Genomic DNA, 27,781 nt, shown 5'->3' with positions numbered 1-27,781 from the left:
AAAATTTTCAAGAGCCAAGCTTGCAAAGTGAAGCTCGCTCGCTACTCGCCGTGCGACTGCCTTCGTCTCTATATCGCATATATACTGACTGCGTGGTCAAAATTAATAAGCAAGCACTCATATATAATATATATAGAAGGCCGCATCATTGTCACGCTGGAGACGTCATATAACTCATAAGTATATAGTGTAGAATGATATGCGTAAATGGTCTGTCTGCCAACATGGGTTCAAGGACAGAATTAAGAGAATTTTATAGAAAAAATCTCATCACCATTTAAACTCGTCTAATATGTGAATATACAACGAATAACCAGCAGTTAAATCAATCAATTTTGGTTTTATTTTTCCTGCAAAACAACTTGAACAGAAGAAGATAACACAACGAGAGGAATAAAAGTGCAATTGCTGCCATAAAGGCGTACACATCGAGCAGCTCTAGTTGGTACCACGACAAATCAAGGGCCGCCGACCGCAAGTGTGCAGCTCCACTGTGCCTCAAAACATACTCGGTCCAGAAAACCGCTCTTTCTAACGGGCTTTGGGGCTGATCGAGAAATACGGCCTGCCTCCTTTTAACTTCCTTTTGGATGCTGCAAAATTTCTCTAATTATTTTTCAATCCAGTATTAAAATAATTAAAAAGCCAAACTTTTTGTCGTGAAGCCCTTTGCGAATTGCTGCCAGGACGGAATCTATGGTGATTTCCTTATAAGGAAGAAAAACTCCGTATCCCTCGTTTTCTGCTCTTTCAACATTCATTCTCTGATCACCAAAAAATGGAATTCCAACGATCGGAACACCACTGAACATCGCTTCTTGGCCGCTTAAAAGTCCGCCGTGTGAAATAAATAATTTCACGTTTGGATGAGCTTTAATGCAAATTATTATTTTTATACTTCATTAATAACTATTATATAGCATACCTAAAACTTCCATTTGAGGAACCCAATTGCTGATCATTACGTTTTCTGGCTTTCCTGGCATATCATCAGTTTCCCACTTCCAAAGAACGCGCTGAGGGATTTGAGCAAAAGCCTGCATCAGCGCCGTTCTTTTTTCCTCCGGAAGAAGAGAAGAGCGCACGTTGGAACCAAGCGAAAAGTAAATAGCACCGTCCTTTGCGTCGTCTAACCACTGCTTCATGTCCGGCGGCAATGGCTTAGAGGGAGCTTTCACGTGCATCCCTCCAACCTCGACGAATGCGGGCACCAAGGGGCGCACGTAATTAGTAGAAAAGTGACTGTTCGTCATAGAAAGACTGGCCGTTCTCCGCAGCTCGGCCACCGATGGAAACCCTGGCCCAAAGAGCTGCTCGACTAGTTGGTTCTGCCTTGGATAGTAATAAAAATAACTCCCAAAATTCCAAAGTATGGTGTATGCCGTGTTGATTAGCCTTTCAACAAAGTTTTTCTTGTCCGCGAAAGGTAACAAGTTGTTAGTACAGTAGGCAGGGTTGTAAGGGTTGCCGACGGCATAATTTTGCCACGGGTAGCCGCCAAATGATGAAATCACAATAAGTGGCGCCTGAAATTTTTATAAGCATCAGGAGCACGTTCGGCACAGAATTAAGGCATTTACAGCAATGTGAATGTCTTGAATTTTAGCAATCAATTGAATTAAAATAGAAAATACTTTTTGTTTTTTGTTAAAGGAACTTCAATTATTTAAAAATAATGGTGAGCGAACTATATTAATCATCTGTTAATACAGTCAATGTGATTTAGAGTTTCTGGTATTCCGGCACTGCACCTTTCCTAAAGTTACTTGAAATGAAATTTTATATTTGCCTTAAAATGGTGAGCAAACGCAAAAATCGCATCGCAAACGAAATCTTCGGCTATGACAAGGTCAAACCCCTTTTGGTCTTGCACAAGAGCTTGAACATCCTCATTCTGGAAAGTGAGTTCCACGCTCTGCACTCCCATCATCCAGTAAAAAATAGGATGAAAAATTATTGGGACATCTTCAAACTCAAATATATCGTCGCTGTTCATCATTTCGTCATACATATCTTTTAAATTGTCGAAGGTGTTAATGTCAGAGTAATTCTTCGGCGGATTCTTCAAGGGGTGCGTGCTGACGACCACGACCTCGTGGCCTCTTTCCGCCAAGGCGCGCGTCAGGGCAGAAAAGGTGATCATATGGCTTGTTCCAGGCCACGGAAATATGCACAGAATACGGGCGCATTGAGCAGTACTGACTAGAGCGAGCATTAATATGCCAAAATTCAGGAACATCTTTAGGGCTGCAATTCTTTTTTTAAAAAAAAAAAATATGGCTAAAAAGTCAAAACTTTATGTTTGTTCCACTACCTGCTTAGAAGCCAGCTGATGGTCTAAAGATATGAGGTCTATGCTGTCGGTGGTAGTGATTCTGATAATACAAGTTTTAAAGTTTTTCGGATACTTCATTCAACAGCTATAGAGCAGATTTAGATAAGATTAGTCGATAACATTTATTTGATTCTTTCAACAAACAGCAAAATGGAATGGAGAGCAACATTTTAAATATGATCTTGATCGAATTGAATGAACTGTAGAATCTTATGTGACTAAATTTAAGCATTAAAAATGGTGCATCAAAGGTTTCACTTAGTTATAATGGCCAGGCCACCAGTAAACTGACCGTCTACCCGAGTGGAATAAACCACACTGTAGATGAGGGAAAGTCATTACCCTTTGTCTAAGAACAGTAACATAGTTCCTAGAAGACACACCTTATTTAAGTATATGCGTAAATCATTATAATGTAACTGAGAGCGGAGAACTAGCAAATTTTAACCTAGTTTCGTTTTTTAATCAACTTTAATTGTTATTAAATAGTTCAAGGTCTAGATCTTCCTTAATCTGTAAAGCACAATTATTTTGAAAAAATAAAATGATAACTTTAAAATACTAGCATTTCTAGTAATTAATAATTAACTTTTAATCTTCCGTGAATTGAAAAGGAGGAGCGCGATGAACTAACTTTCATATTCTGACAATGCCCATGCCATCTATCAAGAGAGAGCAGAGTTTCCTTCTCCTTTGCGTGGCGCGTAATTGCAGAATAACGTGCAACGTGTATGTCGTTCATACGTCTGTAAGGCCGAGCAAATTAATAATGTTGAATTTTAATTCTCATTAGACCTCTCTAGGCCTGTCCGCGAGAATATCAGCGAGCCCATTATTTTGCTACAATCAAGATTCGAGAAGGAAATTGTAATGCGTCTCAATTGTCGCAAATTTTTTGAGTTTTATTTTTTATTATTTTGTGAATTTACGCAATTTACAAACAATGATTGTGTAGGATGGACGACCCCTTGTTCAGATACTTTAACTCTTATCAGGGAGTAAAATTTGAAAAAAATAAAATAAAAAATGTTATCCTGAAAGAGCTGCTAGTTATTTGTAAATCTGCAAGATCTCTTTGCCTATGTGTAAGACTTTGGCAAATTACATGCCTTGAACAGGGTATGATTCTTCACAGAAAACACTTAAAATCGATTCAAACTGATTGTACTTGTGTTATAAGCTGATAGAATGTTACCGAATTGTCGAATCTTTCACATTTTAATTCTAACATAGAGAATAAGATAATATATACTTGCACCCAGTTAGCATCAGAATGCATTAACTTTCTGAAGGAGTTTAAAAGGAACAAGCTTAATAATCGTAATTTAAATTAGAACCAAGCATGAACTTGAATTTATGACGATTTTGGGCAAACACTTTTTTAATCTGCAGTTCGGTTAATAAATGACTATAAGATGAGCTGGATGGAATTGACTAATTTCAGATTGCTACTTTCAAACCAATCAATATACGTTGAGTAAAAATTTTATTTCACTGTTAAATATCCATTACAAACAGAAGGCTGACAAATTTAAATTTATGATTTTCTCAAACCATCTCAAGAATTAAATTAATAACAATGAGCACTTTAATGCAAAAGTGAGGCATATATTTATCAGCTAACTTAGACAGAAGAAATGCATGTTGTGTGTATCACACACAAATAAGAAAATTCATATTTCAGGTGAAGAATATTCAGGTGCACTATCCATCTGCAATTTTTTTAATCACTTTAACTTAAGAGACTCAGAACATAATCAATCAACATACCGGAACTGGATGTTTCTCAGACTCCAACTGGATCAAAAAATTGGTCACCTTGTCAACGTAGTTGGTGGTTGGAAGGCCAAATTGATCATCCTCTGTGGTCTCACTATCCTCCTGGAGATATTGTTCATCAGATTGCTCTGCAGTGAAGCCATTGTTGACGTCGTCTGCCTGCTCTTCAAATTCACACAGAGGAGCAAAATTCTCGTCTGTCTGTCCCAGCGAAATCAGATTGCTCAAGTCACAAGCAGATTTGAGAGCACGCGTCTGGTTGCCAAAAAGTGAGTCTTGGCATGTCATCTCGGAACCCAGAGAAAACTGAGCAAATCATAAATTAAAATTATATTTCCTGAAATAATTCCAAATAGCCTACTCTTCTCTTCAAGGGTGTTAGTTGTCGTAGCTTCGACTGGGTATTGCGCTCCACCAGAGGAGTTGGAGCCCGTCGTTTGGGCATGGCGAAGGCAGGCAACGGAGTGCCACGCAGAGTTCTCTTTCTCGTCATGGCAGCCATAGATTTTTGGAATCTAGCTCTGTCCTCGTCCGCGGAAATGCTGCTTTCAGACTGGCAAAGGAACTTTGGTGTGATCTTCTGGATTCTGGGCTTCATTGGAGATGAGTGGTACAAGTTGCCAGGAGTTGATTTTCTTCCTACATACAGATTGTTAATTTAATGGCGCTTGAAAGCCAACTATAATTATCTTACTTGTTTTCAAACTGGAAGCTGGAGTATTGCATTCACTGACATCATGGTCGGAATCATCTCCAATCAGTCTCTTCCTAACAACAGTCCCCAGACTTTTGCAAGCCTAAATTGAACAAAATGAGAAGGTACTACTTTAAACTTTAAGAGGTCTTCTCATTGCTACCTTGGGCTTTGGCTTGGGGGACTCTGGCAGGTCAGCAAACAGGCTATAAGCCGATTCAATTGAGGCTGACGAGGGGGAAGATTCAATTTCCTTTGCAGCAGTGACTGGTGTTTTATATATTTTGGCTTTGGTGGGTGGTGGTGTTTGAGGCACTTTGAAGACTTGGCTATCTTTATTTTTGTCATTTTTGTCTGCCCCAGGTGAAATGAGAGAGACAGAAATCTTAGCAGCGGGAGACACATCACAGGAGGATCTGAACGATGACGACCTGCTGTGCTGCAATGCGCGTCAAGACTTAAGAATTCCAGTTCCAAAAAGGGCTTACCATCAAGTCTGGACCACTTTGGTCTACAGCTACCACGCAGCTTTGGTAGTAAGAATGGAAATCAAGCATCATAGCTGGGTGCACAGTAACTGAGGGAATGAGCCCTGGATAAGCCGAATTTTTGGCACCAAAGTTGTTTTTCACTCTGTACAAATTAATTAAAAAATTTACACTGTTCAATGTAGCGGCTAGTTGAACACCTACCCTTTTAATCCAAGAGAGTCAATGGCCTTCTTCTGGATTTGATCCAGTGTTAGGAATGGATACATAATCTTGTATAAGGCTCGCTTCCTGTCTAGCACCTGACGCAAACTGAATTCGAGGTCTTCATCATTTTGTAAAAGTGGAAGGTTGAATTGCAGTATATGTGATGTTTTGGCTTTCCAAGACTTCTTGGTAATTGGTGCATTGCCCACTTTGCACAATTTGTTGCGCTTGTCGATAATTTCCATTTGCTTGTAGAGATCCATCTCGAGGTGGCTGCAAAAAAGTAGAATAATTTTACATTACAATTATTGGCAAACATGGCTAATATCTGACACAAAAATGTTACATAGTCATACATTATTGTGTTAAGTATGTAATTTTAATCACAAAATCTGTGCATCAGATTGTTTCTCTTTAATAAAATTACATTCATAATTATCAAGAGTTCATTTTCAACATATTATGTAATTAGATATAATTATTTTAATGGTGTTAATTAATCAATCATGTTATGTATAAGTATACATTTTATATTATCATGTATTTAATTACGTGTGATAAGAATTATAGAAAAATAAAACTTTTTGCCACCCTTAATTTATATTAACATACATATTTATGAAAGATATTCTCATAAGAACTGGCGAGATGATGTGTAACCCGGCGTAACTTTTCCATATTCATACGTGTGATGGTATTATTCCTTAAATTATTTTATGATAATATGTATACCTGCGTGCGTATCACATGATTATGTAATAATTATTATATTCTTGAATTTTTTCAGAAAATATATGTACGTAATTTAGTTACATACATATCATACATGCATTTTAAAGGCTAATCAATGTGTAATGTATGATACCAATGATGTACGTATGTATACCTGTAACATAACATAATATGATACATACATACCTAAAAAATCAAGACAGGAAACTAAATTATGTATGAATATGCAAGTTATGCTATGATTGTGCTATTTTCGTACAGACGGTACAGACTGGTACAGACTTGCACTAGCACCAAAGCGCAAATAACATACAGAGGATGAAAAATGAATGGATTGCATTCCAGAACGACATGAACGCCCTCATAATACTAACAGTCCTCGACGGCAGGAACCAGGAAGTACAGAAGATGAACAATGATATTAATTTGGTTTGGAGCGCTTTCCTCCTCCTTCGGCTTGCAGCACTCAGCTTGTAAGCTAGTATGATGTATTGCAAACTTATTGCTACGGGGGACTCACACTTTCCGATCACTCACACTTCTCGCCCTGATGGCAAGAATCTATAATGCCCTATCCTAGCGAGAGGTGTGAGTTGGGCGAAAAGTGTGAGTCTTCCAAACTTCTCGCCTGTGATTGCCCGCCAGCGCCTTCGCGCCTTGCCAATTCTCCCGCCGCGCTGACAGGCCCAGGACTGGCTGGGACTGGCCCGCCTGAATGGCTCGGATCACGTGACAGCCAATGTTGACAAATACGCGACACCAGTCAGTAGCAGCTGGAATTGGTTGCCTCTCTGTCTCTGCTTTTACGTCAAAGTCGAGTCGTCCAAGATATACGCAATTTGTCACTAGCTCTACGTTCTGCGATGAAAATCGCAGAATATCTGCAGCTCTTTATTGACAAGAGAGTATGGCTGTTCTTGGAGGGCACGCATATTACCGAGTCGGAGAAAAAGGAGGCCGAGCTGGCTTTGTACCGAATCGTCGGAGACCTGGAAGATGAGACCGACGACTTTCATTTGTATGACAAGTGATTTTAAAGCTTTTGACAGCTTACAAAATTGCGTTAATTTATTTTTCCAACAGACGCCCTTCACGAGGGATCATCTGCAATAATCATCATCTGTTGTGGCTTGTGGCTAGGTTATTGCGCAAGTTGAAAGTGTCATCAGACCTCCTCTTACTCACCAAATGTGCAAGCTTAGAGAGCCTCTTGTCTTTGTTAAAAGCTCCACAACATATTGCCATGGTATTAAAATGAATTGAAAATTGTAATCAAAGTCCACTCTAATGGTTTGTTTAGGACGTTCGCAAGCTAAACAGAGCAATCATAAACTCCAAACAAAGTGGAAAAGAGATTGTTTTGCCTTCGCATGTTGCTGAATACTTTCACGACAGTATTATAAGAGGAGAAGTGCATGCAACCACGGGTCTTGTCAATCACTTGCTCAGCCCGTATTTAAGTCACTTGTCCGGGCTGGACTATGACTTGTTGAAAATAATCCAAGAATCTCTGCATGCAGCTTTTCAATCCCTCGAAAACAAAGACCAGCAAGGTTTGAAAAAACTTTTCTTGCCTCTTTTATTATCACTGTTTGCTAATTTTTTCTCAGCTTTGTCTGCCATTGTATTGCACCTATTGGCCGTCGTAGGAGATGCATCACAGCATATGCCAAAGATTCATCAGCTCTCAATCGATGGAGTGATGAACCAAAAAGAAATATTATTAGCTCTACTTTCGAGAAAAGAAACGCCACCTGCGTGTTCAATTGCCTACTGTCAACTCGCAGTGCCTAGTGAAGAGGAAATTCTAAAACCAGATGGCACTTTGAATGTTCAAGGTGCCTTTCTTCTTCAGGGCTGCAATAAAAAACATTGGATCCTTGATTATCTCGTAGGCTTAATATTCTGAAAAATCGGAATCCTAAATGGTGTGTTTCAGAGTGGCCTGTATGGATCTTTATCTGAAAGTAAGACTGACATCCTAGGGCCTAGCATTCAAGAACTCTCTCCTATCATACAATATTATTTGTGGACTCAACATTGTTGCGAAAGCTCTGTGATATCCAAGTTTATTACGCATTCAATGGTTACATTAAATTTATAATACAAAATTATCATTCTAATAATAAAACTTAGGACCCTACTCTGCAAAGACTGGAGCATTTGTTGGTCAAAAGGGAAATGGTGATATCATGGCTAAAGAAGCAATCTAGCTATTCAGCGGAGACAAATGGAGCTGTTGCGATGAGCCTCTTGAACAAGCATTCAGCATTAAGAGTTCTTCACCAGTCTGGTGTTTTGTTGGATTCCGATTGGGATGATGTCCTCAAGCTACTGAAGAGTTGTAAAGAGGATGACACGAAATCAGTCTCTTGGGAATGTGTGGTTTTTCAAGGCTACATCATCATGATGAAAACTATGAAATTGTTCTTGATCTCTTGGGACTCAAAAGGTTTGATTGCTCTGCTCTGCAGCTCTTCATTACAATTGAATTATAATTAACATTAGATCACCAGCCAAAGAGTTTTGAGCAGTATAAAGAAAACTCTTTTAGTATGAAGGAGGAATTGAGCAAAATTCAAGTGCTATTGAAAAAACTGTACCCATTAAGCTATAGGTAAAAAACTTGGACTGGAAATTTGTAACTGTTATATTTCTTTTCTTCTTGAAAGGCTGGAAATTTTGGAGAACATCTTTTCACTGCTATTTCTACGATTTGAACATTTGAAAGCTGACGAAGGAACCTCTGATAGCGGTGGTGAAGATGAAGATTCCCTTAAAAGTCTAGCTACTGTCACTGAGAGTTCTCTTTCGCCAGTGCAAGTGATGAACCAACCAAATTTCTGCGCACCCTCACCCTCAACCAAAGCGAAAACCACTGCCAAGAGAAGAAACGGATTCATTTGTGGACCTCTGATAATTCGAGATGCATTGTCTTTCATGAAAGATTGTCTGATCGACTGCAGCTCGTCTGTTTACAAACACAAATCCGACATTGAAGTCAAGGACAATCAGGAGTTGCAAAAGAAAATTTCATCGTAAGTTTAGCAAAGTGAACTTGTGTCAATTGATAAAAATCTTCCATTCAGGTTTTGCCAAATTGTGACTGAGGCTTGGTGGCGGCTCCAGATCGTCACCGACCTCACTGATGTCATTGATTACGAAAAGAAGTCTATGAGTTGCATTCCCCAGCCTCAGAGAGGATATCTCAGCTCTGCAAGCAGTAGCGAAAGCGATGATGAGTTGGGGGAGACAAGATCAAGGAAAAGAAAGACGTCGCAGAGATCAAGTCGCTCAGAAAATACAGATAAGTCTAGCGGCTCAGGATCAAATACTACAGGTTTTGCTGCTAACTCTTTCATTGATTTCATTAATATCATTGATTTATTCAGGGGGCTTGATGCTCAGCTCGGGCGGAAGAAGCAAAAGACTCAGTAGGAGGAAATCTCGAGCGTTGAACAAACTTCCAAATGAAGCTGATTCGATAGTCAACATTTTGCTGGCGAGCCAAACCAGTTTGGCAGTTCTCTGTTTGTCAAGGGGGGACTATAGGAAAGCTCAGCAAGTAGTCCAGGTAGAAGAGAAATTATTCCAGCCCTGGAGCTAAGTGACGTTTTTCAGACTTTTCAACTGGCCAACTCGGAAGTGGCCAACGAAGCAAACTTCCTTGAACTCTTTAACTCCCTGTCGCTGGAAGTTTCCAAAAGCTGTGATCCTGGCAGCAACTCAAGAGATTTTGCGGTAGAATTGGGACAAGGCAGCAGCCATACACTGGCCTCGTCTTCATTAGACGTGATTATTTTTATCAATGATTTTTATCGACGTGACAGGAAATGATTTTACAGATGGTGCGCAGAGCTGCCCTAATGGGCATGAATGCGGTCTCGGTGACTAGTCTCGTGGAAAAGGTTTTGGCTCTGGCCCCTCCAGTACACGGAATGGAGAAGCTTCTGCTGGAAAACCGAAGGGCTAATATGATCCTCTATGATATTTCGGACAAAGTAATGGTGTCTGTGGATGCAGCCCTATGTCTTGGAAACTCTGGCAATGCATCGTCTAGTTTGATGGACGTTGTGTCTCAGCACATCAAATTCAACCAAACAAAGCCTGGAGTCAAGGGCAGAGGCTATTCCAACTTTGTCTCTTCCTTCATGGAACTCTTCCGATTCTTGCGCACCAAGGTGGACAATGAAAAATACACTCAAATGTGACATGATTTTTTTTCATTTTCCACAGAAAAAATGTGGCAGCGCTGCTGAAACTCTTGGAAACTGGGAAATCCCTTTGAATGCTAATACGCTCAGCAACTATATTAGCTTCACTTCCTCTCTCCAAGAAGATATGGCTGACTTTTTAAGCTCCGATTGCTTGGCCAAGGAGAAAATTGTGAAGGTCCGCCAGATAATTAAAACCTTGGCAGACTCCAACAAATGTTATGGTAATTTAATTTGAACTCTGGGTCGAGACAACTAAAATTAATTTAATAACTTTAATTTGCAGAAGTTAGAGGAGTCAGAGATGCAGGGAAAGAGGAACTGCACTTTCTGCAAGATATCGTTTGGTATCTGCAAACACTGTCTTTCATTCTGAATAGATGTGCACCAGCTAGTGCTGAAGGTTTTTCATCCCAACGTTTGTTATAAAAAATAATAATATTTTTCTTTAGCATTGTCCAACCCTTTTGATCTGTTGGAAGAACATTGGGAACAAATCCTCAGCCGGCTCATTTTCGACTACGAAGCACCACTTGGACGCGTCGAGAGAGTGTCAAAAAGACTAAACCTTCACTTGCTGGAAGCTGTTGTTGGGGCTTGCTGCCCTCGTTTTCAGCAGTCCACAGAGAGTAAAAATTTTGCAGTGGCACTTCAACCGGCAGCGTCTGCGTGGGCTAAAGTTAGTTTGAATGCTGCCACCTGCCAACAGGTAAACATAGCATACACAATTAAAACATACCATTTATTAAGCTGATACTTCTTGAATTTTGAAACTATGTGTTGTTTAAAGGATTCCAAAGAAGACCCTGCAGAGCTAGCCGCCAAAATTTTGATGGAACTGTTGGCCGCGATCAAGCAAAGCGATGCAATCCTAGTCAACAGCAGCGATTTGCAAACCTTCTCTAACAGCGCGGAAATAATGCAAATTTTAGGCTTGACAACAAAACTGAGTAGCGTTGACTTAACTCAGCTGGAGGAAAATCCTCAGAGAGCCGCCTTCCTGTGCAACATTTGCAATTTGCTGATGCTGCATAGCCTGATTACGTTGGGCTGCGACAGTGGACTTACCTCAAGCAGCTGGTTGGAACGAAAAGCAGCTTACAACTGCATTGGCTATCACATTGGGCAGATGGGATTTGTCACTCTCTCCAGCTTGTTGAAGCAACTAGTTGGAATGGATTTTGATAGTCATTTTGAGGACAAAATTAGTAGTGATTTGATGTGGAACATGGATAACAAAATGGCTTTGTTTGCTGTTAGTCAAGGGACCATTCATGGACCATTTATTCAGGTAATTTTCTCAGGCACTTGTGCAAGTTAATATTTTTTATCATTTGTTTATGCATTTTCCTTTTTCTTAGTAACCTATTAATGGCATCAATGGAATTTCACTAACTTATACTTGTTTAGGTGTACGAAGTTGAGAAATTAGAATCTCAATTGAAAACGGCAGTTGTGAACTACATTTCCCACAACGTTAGAGTTGAAGGGTCGCTGGAAGAGGGCTGCTTCAATCTGTTGCTGACGCCTCTGATTCTGCAGTATCTCGGAATCTCATCACTGTCTTCTCTTGAAGCAGCTGTAGAGGCTAGCCGTGAATACCTGCTTCCGCTCTCACGCGATTATTTGCCAGATACATGCACAGCCAAAGATTGCGCTTTCAACATCCCGACCATACTCCAATTTCTTGAAGCTTACGCGACTGGACAACTGAAACTGCAAGTTGCTGACTGGAGAGCAGCTTGGGAAAATGTAACCGATGATAACGAATGTAATGGTATGGCATTTAAACGCGTTTCTTTTTCTGTTGACTGATATTTTATCAATCAATAGGCTTAGTTGTCACTGTTGAGGATTCAACCAAGTTTGGGATTTTACTGCAGTCATCAATAGAACTACTGGGAGCAAAACCTGAAGATCAACCTCACTTTGATGCTGCGTGGGAAAATTGCAATTTGAACCAAAGCGTGTTGCAGTTTATAAGCAAACGGTGTTGGATTATCGCGCTTTTGGCAGAGAGATTGCGACGCGGAGTTCAAGTGGGCTATTAATTGTAAGCTTATTAAATCTTAAAATTGACAAATATTCTTGCAGGAGTACCAGTTTTACCCTCACACTGAGAGCCTTGATCGCTATCTTGCGGAAAAATTTGCCCTCTTTTCCTCCCTTGGGTCTGGAAATTTGATACTTGGAGCCCTAACGCCCCCTCATATGTTGCTGGACAAGATTTGGCCTCTCTTGGACCAATGTGTTGTCGGTCAGCATGAAGATGAGTGCATCCAAGTGTTCTACTCACTTCCAGAGAGTATGATATTCGAGAATGTCTGTCTGCAGACATTTAAAGAGCTGTTGCTGTATTTTGCCGCCAGCCAGCCTCAACGACATGGTTTGTATTTTAAGACCTACTTTGGCTTAGGATTTAAATTTTTTTATCAAAATAGGCATTGAAACTCCGCACAGATTAGCGTTGTCTTTGGGCACGGCTGAACTTCGCGCGCAGTGCATTTTGAGAAATATTCAACACTGGTCAGGCGATGATAGTATTGAGGTCTTGAAGACCGTTCTTGGTGACCCTGAAATTTCAAAAGAAACTAGAGCCGAGGTGTCAAATGCTTTGAATAGAGTTACTATTTACCAACAAGTGCACAATTCCCTCTGCTACTATAAGTCTAATGAGGTTAGTGAAAACAGTTTTTTTTATTCTTTCAATAATTCTGTAAAAAATAACTTTTTGCAGACACCTTTCTCTGATGGTTGGCACCAAATATTACTGCTGTCTGATTCAGATCCTGGTAAAGTTCTTCAGGTCTTGATTGAAGCTAAAAAGGTCAGTTGGTTAATGCACTGTGCAAATTGTGCACAAAACCATGTTGACGTCAACAATAATAATTTCTTTCAGTTCCGTCTCTGCATGAAATGGGCTGATCTCCATGGCATTCCCAGCAAAGCAAACCACCTGATTGACTGCAATCTTGTAGCTCCTCTCTTGGAATCTGAAAATATTTCAGCGGCCAAAAAGGCAAGCAATGCTTTTTTTAAACTAGCCCATTCTTAACATTCTCAATGCAGCTCCTGGAGTCAGTTCCAATGGAGCGTGCAGTTTCAATCTGTAGGCGACTTCTTGGCTCCCTAACTTCCATGGAGTCTCTCCAGTTCATAGTCAACTTTGCGCTGACATCATGCAAGTCTTGGCTGAAAGAAAATGCAAGGGTTCTGGCTAGTCTGCAACTCTGGTCTGTTGGATTGTCGATTTTGAGTTTGCTCCCAGCTGCAGAGCAAGAGAGAGACCGAGCCATGGTCTGCAAACCCCAACTGCTGCTAGAGCAAATGGTGATGAACACTAAACTTGCTCTGTGCGCAGAAGCCCTCACAATTTTAAGAAGCCACGACATGAGTGGTAAGTTAGCATTACAATTTTATCATTTTAATATTGTTAAATTTAACTTTCAAACATTGCAGCCATCCCCTCAGATCACCCTGCTCAGCCTGCAGCTATTGATGCGATGTTGAGGTCGTATGCCAACAAAGCGCTAGATTTTCGCGTCGTGCAAAGGATCGAGCCCTCACCTCCGGAGCTGGACGATCTGTTGATTTCCATGTCCTCGGGGTCTATGAGTATCGGACCTGTTCCATTCGTCATGCCCCCAAACCCACCTTTGAAAAGTGATTGGGTTCCTAATGATGAGGTACTTTTTTTAAATTGACGATAAAACCGCTATAATGATAATTGTATCACTGCATTTGCAATAGCTTTTTATGCTGTGCAAGGGAACATTTAATTGGCTCCCATATTAAATCAGGATTTTGTTCCTTCTGAGTTTTGTATACAACTTTTTACTTGCATTGTTGAAATGTGCTCAAATTCAATTAACTCTTGACTAAATAAACATAGAGCATGCTCAGAGTTTCCTAGTAAGAATTTTTGCGATTGGAAGATTGGGGCAAATCACAAATACAACACAACAAGAATTCTGTTTTATAAATCAAGTGGGAAGAGTTTTGACAATTTTAACCCTATAGGCAAGGGATTGCATGTGCTGCCAACTAGTACCATTCACCATGTTCAATCGGCGTCACCACTGCAGGCGTTGCGGCCGAGTTGTATGCGGCTCTTGTTCAAGCAACCGGAGCAAAGTAAGCATTAAATAAATATTCCATTCTTTGAAAATTTAACTTGTTTTACGCAGGTTGACGGCTACGGTGAGCTGTTAGTTCGAATTTGCGATGACTGCAGTATCTACATCAGGAAGGACACAGCTGCACAAGAAAACAAAAATGCCAATCACTCTCATAGCTCGTCAGTTCTCACTTGCATCATTGAATGGGTTTTATGTGCAGACGACGCTCTGAACATAACTGTCCGCGAAGAGTTTTCATTTGAACACGCGCCAAGCGTCGCGTTGTGCCTGTCCATATTGGCGCTCCACTCAGAACATTCTGCAGCTCAGCCAAGGTTTCTGCTGGAAGCTTCTGAGAATATGCTCCGCTTGCTTGCGTTGCCAACCCCTGGCGTCATCAACCCTGAGCTTGACTACAGTCTTGTGATCAAAATGGCAAGGTAAGTTTATAGGCTTGTGTTTCTTTCCTCTGTCTAAAGACTAAATGCTTGAAATTTTTTTTTTAACTTTTAAGAGATATTTTTAAATAGTTGCATTCTTGATTTCTATATTCATTCTTAATACTAACCAGCCCGTTGGATCGCATTTTTAAGGCATTGCTAGTAATGTCAAAAGGCAACGGGAGATATTTGAGCGTTTCGGGGATCTATTACTGACTGCCCAATGTCTGAGATGGCAAAAGGTGGTAAATAAAGTAACTCAAGATGCTCAAAGGGCTGGGAGGCGCTATTTGCTGGTTTTCGCACCTTCCCAGTGGCTTTAGAGAAAAATTTCTGGCTTTTCAAAAAATACCTAAGTGGGGGGAGGCGAAAATTGGTCACATTGGGCCCAAGCTCCTCTGCGGCAAATCAGGCCCAATGTTATCTGCTTGGCAGTGTTATTGGGACGTGGTGAGCTCATAGCCTACAAGATGAGCTGTGCAAAATAATAAAAAAAAATTAGGTGTCAAACTTTTTTATCTCAAATGGATCATATCAAGTTTGGAAACCTCCCGAGTTTTCTTAACGTTAGGGCTTATCAACAAAAAATTCCTCTCATCAACTATTATTTGATTTATTACAGGAGCTTAGTTGTTGCTGCCAAGGTGCGATACGCAAAAGCAGCCCTGAATTCTGGAATCGCTCATTGCGACCGGGTGTTAGGACAGGTTGACGTGCTCTCTCTTCTGGTCAGAAACGGCTGTTCCAATTTTTTGCCCGTGGAGCCTCTTCCATTAAGTAAGGAGTTATCTGGAATGCGTGTGAACCAGTATGTGCTAATTAAGACTTCCAGGTGGGCATGCCCTGCGCCATCTCAGGGATAGACTGCTAACAGCGGAGCTGTGGGCGTTGGCCCTGGAGGTGTCCACCAAGGCTGGGTTGGACCGCACGGGAGTGTGGGCTGCCTGGGGGAAAGCGTGTCTCAGAGCCGGCAAATGGCTCGAGGCCAGAGAGCACCTGGCCCACTGTCTGCAGCCTTTGGCTCCGTCCCAAGACGCGGTGCCGGCCCCATTGCTGTCAGAAATAATCAGGATTCTTGAAGACTCCAGCTATGTCGTTGATAATGCCGTGGTTAAGCAGTCGGAGCACATTAATTCACCAGCATTGTCAGTACTGCACACACTGAGCAATCTGTCGGCGATATCGCAGGGGAAGATTCCCATGAATGACTCTACTAAACAATCAGTCTTCTACTCGGAGTGCCAGTATTATCTGCAAACGTACGGGACGCCGTCCGTCACGATTTCATTCCTATTGTCTCGCGGCGACCTGAAAGAGGCTTTGAGATTTGTCAAGGACAAAAATGTAGAGCCAGATATTTTTGCAGACGCCCTCTACAAGCCTTGTTTGGTGCAAGGACTTATTGCCCAGCTTCTTGAGGAAATGAGAAAGATGGATCCATCATTGGACACGTGGAAGGTAAATCGTCCTTTCTTCTAGTGTCCTATCTCTCATTTGTAAATTTTTAGAACATAATAATGCACGTGGCGCGATTGCTTGAGCAGCAAGGACTGCTAAACTCGCTTTACCAGCTGCAGCTGTTCGCCAGAGATTTGGTACGAGCCGCAATGACATGTATCCGTTTCTACAAAGCTTGTGCCCGCTGCTACTCTGATATGAATGCTGATCACCTCGTCAAGGCCAGAGGCCACATTGAAGATGAACTTTCGGAGCACTGGGCTTCTGCTGGTGAGCTGTCAACCAATTTAGCGTTTTTAGTTCTTAGCAATGTTTCTTGTTCTTCGTTTGTCAGATTCCAAAAGGAGGGAAAGTTCAATGAGCAGTGGCCGCTCGTCCGAATCACCAGACGGGACCGAAACTGAGTGTCAAATCCCATTGAAGATGCCAGCCCGCACTTTGGATCATCACGTCAACACCATCGTCCGCCAACTTGAAGCCGCCAAATTTCTGGTACAATGCGAGTCAGAAGACCGAACTGCTGTGGTAACCGTTTCTGCTGAGCTGTGCCAAATGAAGGCACCTGCTGGCAAAGTGATCTACATTCCTACACTCTTCGGAGACTCCAATGAGCGCACGCTTGTCGCTGCCTTGGTCCTGCTTTGCGGAAAGAATATTGAAGAGGGATTTGGAATCACTTTCAGGTATGAAATCCTGCAGTGTCCGTGAGCAGTCGATTTTAAAGTGTTTTTTTTGCACAGAATCATCCAGTACTTCCGATTGAAGGCGAACAATGTGTACTCTTTAGTGGCCGAGTACCTTGTCAACGCTAAGAAAAGCAAAAACATACCGCAACTAATAAATTGCATCCAGAGTTCAGGCTCAGCTGACGCAGCAACGTGCAGTGATGATTTGTTGCTCCAATGCATCAAGAGATTAGTCAATGAACAGTCTGATGGAATCATGCTCTCCGAACCTCTGCTGAGGCATGTTGCAGGCTCCAAAGCAAAGGTTTGGGAAATTACTTAAATTCCACTTTGACAGAGATGCTAATAAATAAATAAATGTCAGATTGAAGCTCACCTCACATGTGGATTTTTGAAATCAGCATACTTACTGGCAGTTAAATCTGGCAAAGAGGCGGACGTGAAAATGATCCTCGACGAAGCAGACCGTACAAACCAGTCAGCGATGAAGAGAATTTGCCAGCAGTGGCTCTCGCAAAGAGCAACCAAGAATTAATCAGATAATTTTTATTGATGTATGGCATCTGAAGTGCCTTGTGATATTGCCTATTAAAAGACTGTATGCGTTATTATAACCGTTAAATTGTTAAATATTTTGATAAACACTTATATTATGTTATGAAAATAAAATCTACAGATCTACTTTTAAATGTACAACATTTATTAAATGTATTATTTCTGTACAAGCTTTGTTTTTTACCTAGGTTCTTTCTTATTAATCTTACTCGTCTTCACTGCGTTAGTAGTTACAGCAGCAAGTACATCCTATTCTCTCTATCATATAAACCATATCACAATAAATAAAATAGATTTATTCTAATAATTGCAATGAATTGCTTTATAGTCAAAAATATCATTTGACGCCAGAAAAAAATACATGGCACAAATCTGCGTTCATCCTTCGTACATACGAGACGTCTTATACGCTAAGAAAATATACTGCACGTCATGTACACAGGCTATTTTATGCTTATTTCCGTAGTTATTTCTCTTTGAAATGTTCCAAGAGAATATTTACAAAAGTGATAATTGATTTGACAGCAGTGCTTCATCGCTTGAGGTGCAATTGTTGATAGGCAACGGTCCGGAAAAGTCTGTTTCAAAGATAACTAAATCACTCTGTATTGCTTGGCAGGTCTGTCATGAAAATATTGAAACGTTCACTTGCATTGTTCAAGTTTCATCGTCATCAGCCAGTGTTTGAGCACTTTTCACATAGTTTGCATGCGATGACTGAGTAGAATATGTACACGTAAGCAAGAAATCAATTTTTCAAGTCTTTAATTCCAATATTGCAGAGTAGCTCCAGACCGCTGGAGCTTGACAAAGAAAACATTGTTAAATAATCATAAAAACAACGTCCGTTAAAATATTCTTTGTAAAACAAGCAGTGCATTGCATAAAAATACCTAATATGTTCACAGTCTAAATTATAAGAGTTGAACACGACCAAGAAATTTTACCTCTAATTGTTTTTTTCTCTTTTGAGTTCAGATGAGGAACGCAGTCAGTAATTGAATATTCTCTTTCTACAGATACGAAATTTAAAGTGTTTGCGCTCGATTTAAAATTACCCGAGCTGCGGTTCCTATAGCTAGGCTCGAGTTTAAAAATAGTCTATTCTTGTGCTGCATGTGCATGGAAAAGGGAAACCAGCTTTGGGTGTCTAGAGCACAGCTCTTTCAAAGCCAGCGTTATGTTTAAAGCACTCATGAATTATTGAATTATTGTGGTTCACAACAACAGACGGGATCCGGCTGGCTCCTCGGAAAGCAGTCAACGTCTTTCTCAGCTGTCAGCTACTTCATAACTATCATTTTCTCCCGTGCAAATTTTCCTGAGATGCCTAAATGCATGTAAAGAATTAAGTAGCCTGGAGCGGTTGTTTCATTAAAAAGCAGCAGTTATGCTAAAAACAAAAACAAAAAAACTGCGAGAAATGCCAAAGACCTAGTTTATATTTTCAAAAAACAATTGCTACAGTTACGAAAAATACTGAATTCTTGTACAAAAATATTCCCACTATGCTGTAACATGAAGAAGTCAGCTGCGCAAACACAATGCAAATGTATTCCGAACCTTGTCACATATTGGCGCTATAGATAGAAAAATGCAATAATACTGGTAGAATTTACGATGGCGACATTGAAAGAATCTTTAAAGGAAGACGGCGGATGTGAAGTAAGAAAATGACTTGCTCCTCGGCCAGGAAGTCGCTGAGCAAATCACGATAGAAAGCCGTTTCTCGTCACTTGGTCTGATTTTTTTTGTGTTGCGTAAGGTTCAAGGAGCGGTGTGCAGAGTTTCGTCATTTGCTCGACAAGTCTGTGGCCTATTGTTTTACAATCACTGAGAGAAGGCAAGCCAAAAGATTGCCAGCAATCATTTTAATATGAAAAGTGCCTTAGCAGTCATTACCAGACTCATCCAGCATTCTTCGATAAATTCAAAGGCATATCTGCAATACACAAGGGATTAAATTAAGCGTGTGCACTTCAAATCCATTTATATAAAAAATACGTTTTTTTAGTGAAGTGCAAGTAACAGAAAAAATTGAAATTACCTGCTGTCAACTCGTCCCTTTTCCTAGGGTCAACGCAAAATTGCTGGCCGGGCAAGGGTGCAGTCGGTCCTAAGTGAGGGTGCGACCACACACTTCCCAAGGGCATGAAGTTTGCTGCTGCAGGGTAGTTTATGTTATGGGCTGCCGGCGAGGGATGAGGCCACATGCTCCTGTTGTAAGGGTGAAAGAACGCCATAGGCGGGGGAGGAAAGAAGTTGAGGCCAGGAAACGGCTGGTGGATGGGTAGGGACTGCGGCGGGTCGGGGGAGGCCACTTTTTTCTTCGACGGCCGCCATCTCACCTCGGCAGGAGACTGCGGCGATGAGACACATGAGGGCGATGAGCCACATGAGCCCCGATCGCTGCGAGGTGACGTCCCAAGGAGCGACCTACGACGTTCAAAATTAATTCAAGATCTCAAAAAAATCAAATTTTAAAGAATTTAACACACATATATAAATAATGAGCCTGTGAGATTCTGTTAGCTAAACCAGTACTTTGATTTTATTTAATTCAAACAAGAAATATTATTTCAAGGATTTTATAATTTTTAACCAATTCCTTTTGGAAGAAAGATTATAACATTGAATTTAATTGTGAGGAATTAAATTAAGCCAACCTGAGAAATGAAGAAGGCTCAGGATCGTCATCAGGCCGGCCAAGCAACGAGTTGATGCTGTATGAGCCTAACCTCTCTTTACACTTTGTCGCCGGCGAAGGCGACGGGCTGCTTGATGGTGACGGGGTGGAAGCAGGAACAGTATAGCTGCCCATTGTTCTAATTGCGTTGATGTGAGGAATTAGGGAGGGAGGTGACGGGGACAGCACCTGAAAATGCAAGTTGCAGATTAGCTGACGGCAATCAGGACAAAATTTTACGCTGTATCTAACAAACAGCTGACAAATTAACAAATTTAACTTAAAGGAACCTAAATCTGATGTTTAAAGAAGGCACACAAATGACGCTTTAAATTTAAGTTTGCCGTAATCACAAAAAAGCATAATATTTAAATTTGAACTCAAGGATAATTAAAATTAAAGTTCCAATTTTGTGGACAGCAGAAAATGTTTAAGATATTGGTAATTTCAGTGCAACGTGGTTACAAGAGTAATTTAAAATGGCGCAGAAAAATTGAGCACAGAAAAATGACGTAAACAAAATCGAGTAACAAAGAAACATAAATTTAATTTATTTTGATTGACCAGTTGATTGCATCATTCGATTTTCGTACGAGCTACAGACAAATATCCCGCCAGACAAAGACAGCTGTTAAAAAAATGCATTCTTCAAGAAATTTTTGTCATTTTTCTGTGCTTAAATTTTTCTAACTGAAACTAACTTTTCATTTTTCAAACACGATACATCAGTTATTGAGAGCTACCTGGATATTTATTTCATTTTGTAAAATACGCCATTTTTGTGTAGTTCAAAAGATAAGCAAGGGTTGTGCTTTGGAAAAAGAATCACAAAAAAGCTCAACTCCAAATTCTAGAATGAATATTTCAGATGTTAAGTGTGCGATTTGATCTGTTCAAGAAAAAAAATCCAAGGAATTCATAATATCGGTTCAATCTGTTACTTTTTTGCAATCTAGGACAAACATGATGAAGATCTCAAAACATGATGGTTTTTCACGTTTTCATTTAAATATCCACAGCAAGATTTTTACCGGAGCACCAGCTGTTGGCCTTTTATGTCTCTTATAGGTCTGGTCCTCCAGCGTAACCTTCTCAAACTCCCTGAGAATCCTCTTCCTTGGTGACACCACACAGTGATCCAATTTGCTGCTTCCAGGCGCGGGCGAGGCTTTAACCGCTTCCCGCGCTTTAGCAGTCAGTATCTCAACAACAGCCTCAAGCTCCTTCCTCTTCGTCTCCCTGGCAGGCCTTTTACCGCCTGGCACTGAGTCCTCTTTGAGCACAATGATTTCGAACGGCCGTCGCCTCATGCGTTTTAACGCCAAAGCGTTGCGCCACCTGACCGATTTCACACTGTCATCAGAGCGCATTAGGAAAACAAGGAAGCGGCCAGCGTCTTTGCGGGGGTGGCTTTGTTTCCAACAATGGTCCCTTTGCCAAGGAGAGGATTGCACTGAAGAGTTGTCATCAGAAACTGAAAGCATACCACAAAATGCTATTTTTCTCAAATTTTCACCTATACATAAAATTTAAATAATTTTAATGCATACATATTTGCTTCTAAATTTATTATACAATGTATAATCACAAGGTGAACAAACAAGGAATGGATGGCTCAAAAATTGAAATGCCAATAAATTGAGAGCATGGCAAAATATTGTGCTGTAAAGCGGCTGTCTCGGAACGGCAGGCCTCGACATCAACAGTAAACAAAACCAAAATTTATGCCAAAGGGTTATGCTAGAGAGATTTGAAAAACGTCCGCCTGCACTCATCTCAGAGAGCAAACTAAAAGAACTGTCGGAATAAATTAAAAATAAATCTAATAATGGAAATTATAAATTGAGTAAAATATTCCTGAAGCCTAATCAAGAGGATTTAATTATTTCATTGCCGGGATATAAAGTTAAATTTTCTCCCATTGAGATATAGCATAGGCTATGTACGACTCGACGACTCTTTGATTGCCAGCGTTTCAGTGACCTGATCACTTCGTGCGTTTGCCTTTTTACTCTTTTGTAGATATGTTAAATGACATTGAAGGGGAATAAATAATTAATCAATTAATATATTCTTCAAAAAATCCTGAAATTAAATGTTACAAACGCACATTTTAAATAAATTGTTGTTTAAAAATAACCTTAAAGACAAAAATAAAAAGAAAGTGGCTATTTCCTTATTCTTTTCTGACAAATTTGAGGAAATAAAAAAATATTTTGGAGCAGTGCCTTCTGCAACTGCAAAAGGGCACAGAAAAAAATAATTTTGAAGAAAAAACAATACTAATTTATAGATAACACTAAGTTATAATTATGACAGACGCAACAAGCAGCTCTGCAGTGCCAGTATCAGCCTATAATTTCACAGAATTAATTTTATTTAATAAAAATATAGCCAAAAATTTAGCTGTCATGTACTGTAAAAAAATATTGATCTCAAAAATCTATAACGAAAGACAATATTAAATTTGACTAGCAGAACAATGCCATTCCAGCCGCTGATGGAAAATAATTTGCTTGACCTTTTGGCGGTGGGATTTTTTTCCGTTTAAATTTAAATCATATTTTTTTCTAAAATGACAACGATAGGAAAGTGCAAACAAGTTAAATTGCTCACGATCAAGTCAGATTTAAATAAAAATTGGCATCATTTTTATGGCAGTTCCCACGCATTGCTGCTGACACGGCGAGAGAAGTTTGAACACGCTGCATGACACGATGCTTAACTCACCGCTGAGGGTAGTGGAGCATTCCTGGCGAGAGGATCCAGCCACCGTGACAGGTGCGAGGGAACTGCACTTGCCCCTGGGTGGCCAGTATGTTTTCTTGGGAACAGGCACCCACGACGCTCGTTCACCCTCGTGATGCGACAGTTCAATGATGAGCTTGCCGTCTACAAACCATTTGAATGATGCGAGCGTCACAACGACCATTTGAAAACAAACCTTTGAAAAACCGCAGCCTGCCACCCGCGTCCGTCTGGCTGACCGATTTCTGGCTGAAGGCACCGTTGGTGGTGGTGGCGGTCTCGGAAATTCCATTCCGGGGCGACTCTTCACCGCAGGCGATTTTGCTCTCGCCGTTTACACCTCGCTCGTCGCTCATTTTGGCACACACGAGATTTTCTTGCATCCTCATCACTCCTATCCCATTTTTATCGTCCATGGTACATCCGCTCTTTCACAAAGACACACGTATCGTTGCACTGTCTCTGACATCCGTGGGCACAGAAGTTTGCCCCAACCCGTCCATCTTCATTTTTGGGTTCACCTGCTGGGTCTTCTGCTACAAAATAAAGAGTGAAACGTCACATACATATTTTGAAAGCTGGTCGACTGGAGGCCAAAGCGTCACGCGCCCGTGTAAGCACGCCGCCTGGCCGACATGGAATATCGCTCCCGGCGAAGAATATTTACTTAAAAACACCAAAATTCGATGCCGACCAGCACACTTGGCCAAAATCGTCGTCAACACTTTCTGTGTTCCACTCAACACGATCCGCATTCCAGGCACGCCATTTCTGTCATTTTCGTCTCTCCTGGTCCGCAGTTCAGATGAGAGTGTACCAACCATTCAGTAACTACACAACTAGGCAAAGTTGTTTAGCTAGCTAGCTGATCTTTTTAAAATAAATTGATTTTAACTAATTTAGACAAAAATAAAATTAAGTTGATGCAAATCATCAAATTTTCCATTCATTATCATTTTAAATTAAATTCTGCTTTATAGCTAATTTTTTTGACCGGCGCTGGAAACTCGCAGCATAAAAATAGGAAAAATAGATGAATAAAATATTTATTGTTGGTGTTAGAGCTATATTTTGAAATGAAAATGCTCTAAAACAAAATTAAAAATTGGACGATAAGATAAAATTATATGATTACCTCTACCTCTACGATTTATCAATAAAGCATGACTACTTATTGTTATTCACTATCGATATCATTATATCATTTAATTAATACGGGGCTTAAATTCTTATCTGTGAATTCTTTTATTTCACTCTATAATTACAGCATGACATCGAAACTTTCTTGAAAATATTTATCACAAAACAAAATATATTTTTAGTCATGCATTCATTCAATAATAACCATTGCATAATAAGTACATAAATGTTCATGACTTATATTTATGTATTTTATTAATTATTGTCAATAGTATCTCACTACATATATTAAATTCGTTAGAATTTAATTCTAATTTAAATTTAAAATATTCTAGTACTTACTGACTTATCTAAAATAAATAATAATGCATTATCATAAAATTTATTTTATCGCACACGTTGTTCGAATAATTCGATAATAAATTGAATAATTATTCAAGTAGAATGTTTTTAGGACAAGAGCTCGTCTCTTGTGCGACCGCCTTTGTTGGTGTTGGTGATCTGATCTGATCTGGTTGATTCCCGCCTTTAGGATTCAAATTTCTGGCACTGCCACTGCACACTACCGCCCGGCTTTTGTTTGTTCTTCATTTCAGTTGACGTCACAAGCCTAGTATCAACACAAAAATGGCATCCTCGTCGACAAATATCAAACGGACCATCCTCAACGAGGATTTGTCGAATGTGGAGTTTGAAACCAGCGAAGATGTTGAAGTTATCCCGACCTTCGACAGTATGGGTCTTCGGGAGGAGCTTTTACGCGGCATCTACGCGTACGGTAAGTGGAAAACGCGACGCGTCAAATGTGAGGCTTCAATGCCGCCGCATGCACGTTCTTGCAATCCAGCGCTCTACTGCTGGAGAAATTCACCTTGATCTCAATTCCACTCGAGAAAAAAATTATATTAATTAATTAGACCCAGTTTTAGTTGCGAATTTAAATGAACCCCAAATGAAAATATGAAATTTTTTGTTTGTTTTCATATTTTTAATACTAGCTTGTTTTGACTTTTAGGCTTCGAGAAGCCCTCGGCTATCCAGCAGAGAAGCATCAAACCCATTGTGAAGGGCCGAGATGTGATTGCCCAAGCGCAGTCTGGTACCGGCAAAACAGCCACTTTCTCCATTTCTATTCTGCAAAGTCTGGACACTCAGCTGCGAGAAACTCAAGTGCTGTGTTTGTCGCCCACGAGAGAGTTGGCCGTGCAGATCCAAAAGGTCATCCTGGCCCTTGGTGATTACATGAACGTGCAATGCCACGCCTGTATTGGAGGCACCAACCTCGGAGAAGACATCAGGAAGCTCGATTACGGACAGCACGTCGTGTCCGGCACCCCTGGCAGAGTTTTCGGTGCGTCTTGTTACTTAATTATCGAGGATTTCTCTCTAAAATTTTTCTTCAGACATGATTCGACGTCGAACACTGAGGACGCGTTCCATCAAAATGCTGGTGCTGGATGAGGCTGACGAAATGCTTAACAAGGGATTCAAGGAGCAGATCTACGACGTCTACAGGTACCTCCCACCTGCGACTCAAGTTGTGCTCATCTCTGCCACCCTTCCTCACGAAATTCTTGAGATGACCAGCAAGTTCATGACTGACCCCATCCGCATTTTGGTCAAACGGTAACTGCTGCGCAGATTTTCTCAGGCTTCAATTTAACGTTAACTAATTTTTCAGCGATGAGTTGACACTGGAAGGAATCAAGCAGTTCTTCGTTGCTGTTGAACGCGAAGAGTGGAAGTTTGACACACTCTGCGATCTCTATGACACCTTAACCATTACTCAGGCAGTCATTTTCTGCAATACAAAGAGGAAGGTAAGAAAAAGTGACATTTTTCTCCATTGTCTATATCAAAATTTATTTTTTTCCCCAAAAAATGTTCTAACAACAAAGTGGTAACAATCTTCTGCGTTTCAATATCAGGGGCTCACTAAATTTCCATCATGTTTTGTTCAAGATATTAAAATAATATTTCTTATTTTCTTAAATCTATAAGAAATTGTTTTAAAAGTGCCGTTTTAAAACTCGGAAGGGAGAAGGGAATTAATCTTTCCTTGTTTACAACAACGTGCATTTTTAATTCATGTAGATAATATGAAATAACTCATTTAGGTCATCTATAATTTCTTACCGTAAAAGTCTGAGGTGAGACTGCTAAAAAGTAATTTTTCAATTTTGCTTTAGCAACATGAAAATATCTTGAGCAGGGAGGCTGTGGGTCTGGGATTAATAATTTAAATTTGAGAATGTCATTTCTCTGTTCGGTTCTAAATAGGGCCCTGTTCAAAATCACAACAAACACTAGTCAAACATTTTCTAGAGTTTTATTTTTTCGCTACTCATGTAGAACAAATGGGGCAAATAATATTACATTGGAACGAATACAATATTTCCCTTGCATTTTTGCTAGTAGTGGAAATTTTTTCTATTAATTGTTTCACAATGGGTTTTCCTATTTACATAATTTTGTCTCTTAAACAATTGCAAGAAATGGTGATAAATAGTTACTGTAACCTTTCCGGCATGTGGCAAACCATATAATATATGAAGTGTCATGCATTAATTATTATCAATCTGACAACTTATCAATGTATTAAAATTTTTCCTCATCATTAAACATAGAAAAAATGCTAAGTGTCTCAATCATTGACGTTTTGATAGTAATTATTTTTCTCTGTGATAGGTTGACTGGCTGACAGAAAAAATGCGAGAAGCGAATTTCACCGTCAGCTCCATGCACGGTGACATGCCTCAAAAGGAGCGAGACAGCATCATGAAGGAGTTCCGATCAGGCACTAGCCGTGTCCTCATCACCACAGACGTGTGGGCCAGAGGTATCGATGTCCAGCAAGTTTCCCTGGTCATCAACTATGACTTGCCCAACAACCGTGAATTGTACATTCACAGGTAAGAACTTTCGGTAAACTAGCGTATTTGCTGATTGTAAATAATTATTTTTCCCTGTTTATAGAATTGGCCGATCAGGTCGTTTTGGACGCAAGGGTGTTGCCATTAACTTTGTGAAGACAGATGACATTCGTATCTTGAGAGACATTGAACAGTACTACTCCACACAGATCGATGAAATGCCAATGAACGGTATGCTAGTTTTATCAACTTGCTTTTTTATGTTCTAAACAATTTTTCTCTCTTTACAGTTGCTGATTTGATCTAATTTTGCAACACAAAAAGCATAGGGAAGAATTCACAAACAGTGTCAATGGACTCATACGTTTAGTTTTTCCTAACAGACAGCAGGTAGATCTGCTTAAATTTTAAACTGTAAGATCCTCTATGGTGTAATTATATTGTCTTCAAGTTGTGTAACAAAAATTTGCAAGAAAAATAAAAAAGTAATTTCAATTACTAGCTAATAATTTTGCATTACTCATTCTATCACTTTGTTCATAAAATAGAAATAAACTTGAACATGACCAACCATAGAACATAATAAAAAATGTTCCAGTATTAAAAATATAATTATATTTAATAGGAA

General features: G+C 40.0%; 5 protein-coding genes across 8 annotated transcripts; 2 read left to right on the top strand and 3 right to left on the bottom strand.

Moving 5' to 3' along the window:
• Positions 1-320: 320 nt before the first annotated feature.
• Positions 321-2,377, bottom strand: LOC135934006 (UDP-glycosyltransferase UGT5-like). The gene is made up of 5 exons (XM_065475497.1): positions 2,315-2,377; positions 1,790-2,247; positions 926-1,526; positions 652-871; positions 321-593 (listed from the first exon to the last, which is right to left on the bottom strand). The coding sequence occupies exons 2-5, from the start codon at positions 2,237-2,239 to the stop codon at positions 326-328; spliced, it is 1,539 nt and encodes a 512-aa protein (XP_065331569.1). The 5' UTR covers positions 2,240-2,247; positions 2,315-2,377; the 3' UTR covers positions 321-325.
• Positions 2,378-3,804: 1,427 nt separating this feature from the next.
• Positions 3,805-6,924, bottom strand: LOC135934506 (uncharacterized). Of its 2 annotated transcripts, none has more exons than XM_065476301.1 (8): positions 6,610-6,924; positions 5,501-5,776; positions 5,297-5,441; positions 4,972-5,247; positions 4,809-4,911; positions 4,476-4,753; positions 4,106-4,420; positions 3,805-4,047 (listed from the first exon to the last, which is right to left on the bottom strand). In XM_065476301.1, the coding sequence occupies exons 2-8, from the start codon at positions 5,764-5,766 to the stop codon at positions 4,009-4,011; spliced, it is 1,422 nt and encodes a 473-aa protein (XP_065332373.1). In that variant the 5' UTR covers positions 5,767-5,776; positions 6,610-6,924; the 3' UTR covers positions 3,805-4,008. The 2 variants fall into 2 exon arrangements, with proteins under 2 accessions (XP_065332373.1, XP_065332374.1); XM_065476302.1 differs by lacking the exon at positions 6,610-6,924 and adding an exon at positions 6,422-6,572.
• A 54-nt stretch (positions 6,925-6,978) lies between these two features.
• On the top strand, positions 6,979-17,849 carry Sptz (Spastizin). Of its 2 annotated transcripts, none has more exons than XM_065476298.1 (32): positions 6,979-7,253; positions 7,319-7,481; positions 7,536-7,788; positions 7,846-8,126; positions 8,175-8,321; positions 8,372-8,687; positions 8,744-8,852; positions 8,908-9,273; positions 9,325-9,575; positions 9,628-9,809; positions 9,857-10,027; positions 10,081-10,416; positions 10,472-10,673; positions 10,736-10,852; positions 10,902-11,158; positions 11,240-11,740; positions 11,860-12,226; positions 12,283-12,488; positions 12,544-12,835; positions 12,891-13,126; positions 13,187-13,276; positions 13,349-13,468; positions 13,519-13,846; positions 13,909-14,135; positions 14,470-14,583; positions 14,637-15,007; positions 15,630-15,784; positions 15,840-16,465; positions 16,516-16,735; positions 16,800-17,148; positions 17,206-17,455; positions 17,516-17,849. In XM_065476298.1, exons 1-32 carry the CDS (start codon positions 7,099-7,101, stop codon positions 17,684-17,686), a joined length of 7,929 nt encoding a protein of 2,642 aa, XP_065332370.1. In that variant the 5' UTR covers positions 6,979-7,098; the 3' UTR covers positions 17,687-17,849. The 2 variants fall into 2 exon arrangements, with proteins under 2 accessions (XP_065332370.1, XP_065332369.1); XM_065476297.1 differs by having other exon boundaries at positions 6,979-7,262.
• H (Hairless) lies at positions 17,831-23,948 on the bottom strand. Of its 2 annotated transcripts, none has more exons than XM_065476299.1 (7): positions 23,808-23,948; positions 23,337-23,676; positions 23,123-23,284; positions 21,424-21,866; positions 20,373-20,581; positions 19,754-20,142; positions 17,831-19,648 (listed from the first exon to the last, which is right to left on the bottom strand). In XM_065476299.1, exons 2-7 carry the CDS (start codon positions 23,554-23,556, stop codon positions 19,614-19,616), a joined length of 1,458 nt encoding a protein of 485 aa, XP_065332371.1. In that variant the 5' UTR covers positions 23,557-23,676; positions 23,808-23,948; the 3' UTR covers positions 17,831-19,613. The 2 variants fall into 2 exon arrangements, with proteins under 2 accessions (XP_065332371.1, XP_065332372.1); XM_065476300.1 differs by having other exon boundaries at positions 23,337-23,673; positions 23,808-23,941.
• A 919-nt stretch (positions 23,949-24,867) lies between these two features.
• Positions 24,868-27,662, top strand: LOC135947990 (eukaryotic initiation factor 4A-III). The gene is made up of 7 exons (XM_065497024.1): positions 24,868-25,058; positions 25,296-25,631; positions 25,684-25,906; positions 25,962-26,100; positions 26,969-27,192; positions 27,257-27,384; positions 27,444-27,662. The coding sequence occupies exons 1-7, from the start codon at positions 24,908-24,910 to the stop codon at positions 27,458-27,460; spliced, it is 1,218 nt and encodes a 405-aa protein (XP_065353096.1). The 5' UTR covers positions 24,868-24,907; the 3' UTR covers positions 27,461-27,662.
• Positions 27,663-27,781: the final 119 nt, after the last annotated feature.

This window comes from Cloeon dipterum, chromosome 1 (assembly GCF_949628265.1).
Source record: "Cloeon dipterum chromosome 1, ieCloDipt1.1, whole genome shotgun sequence".
NCBI lineage: Eukaryota > Metazoa > Arthropoda > Insecta > Ephemeroptera > Baetidae > Cloeon > Cloeon dipterum.
The sequence above is the reverse complement of the archived record's forward strand: the minus strand, read 5'-3'. Positions and strand labels throughout refer to the sequence as shown.

Coding starts and splice junctions, on each gene's coding strand:
- H (XM_065476299.1), bottom strand. CDS start 23,556: ATGGACGATAAAAATGGGATAGGAGTGATGAGGATGCAAGAAAATCTC. Junction 23,285..23,336: donor CAGGCTGCGGTTTTTCAAAG/GTTTGTTTTCAA, acceptor AATGGTTTGTAG/ACGGCAAGCTCATCATTGAA. Junction 20,582..21,423: donor GGCCAACAGCTGGTGCTCCG/GTAAAAATCTTG, acceptor TTGCATTTTCAG/GTGCTGTCCCCGTCACCTCC.
- LOC135934506 (XM_065476301.1), bottom strand. CDS start 5,766: ATGGATCTCTACAAGCAAATGGAAATTATCGACAAGCGCAACAAATTG. Junction 4,912..4,971: donor CCCCCAAGCCAAAGCCCAAG/GTAGCAATGAGA, acceptor TGTTCAATTTAG/GCTTGCAAAAGTCTGGGGAC. Junction 4,421..4,475: donor TAACACCCTTGAAGAGAAGA/GTAGGCTATTTG, acceptor TGATTTGCTCAG/TTTTCTCTGGGTTCCGAGAT.
- LOC135934006 (XM_065475497.1), bottom strand. CDS start 2,239: ATGTTCCTGAATTTTGGCATATTAATGCTCGCTCTAGTCAGTACTGCT. Junction 1,527..1,789: donor CGTTTGCTCACCATTTTAAG/GCAAATATAAAA, acceptor TAAAAATTTCAG/GCGCCACTTATTGTGATTTC. Junction 594..651: donor AAAGGGCTTCACGACAAAAA/GTTTGGCTTTTT, acceptor GAAATTTTGCAG/CATCCAAAAGGAAGTTAAAA.
- Sptz (XM_065476297.1), top strand. CDS start 7,099: ATGAAAATCGCAGAATATCTGCAGCTCTTTATTGACAAGAGAGTATGG. Junction 10,417..10,471: donor TCCGATTCTTGCGCACCAAG/GTGGACAATGAA, acceptor CATTTTCCACAG/AAAAAATGTGGCAGCGCTGC. Junction 15,008..15,629: donor CTTGTGATCAAAATGGCAAG/GTAAGTTTATAG, acceptor GATTTATTACAG/GAGCTTAGTTGTTGCTGCCA.
- LOC135947990 (XM_065497024.1), top strand. CDS start 24,908: ATGGCATCCTCGTCGACAAATATCAAACGGACCATCCTCAACGAGGAT. Junction 26,101..26,968: donor TCTGCAATACAAAGAGGAAG/GTAAGAAAAAGT, acceptor TCTCTGTGATAG/GTTGACTGGCTGACAGAAAA. Junction 27,193..27,256: donor CGTGAATTGTACATTCACAG/GTAAGAACTTTC, acceptor CCCTGTTTATAG/AATTGGCCGATCAGGTCGTT.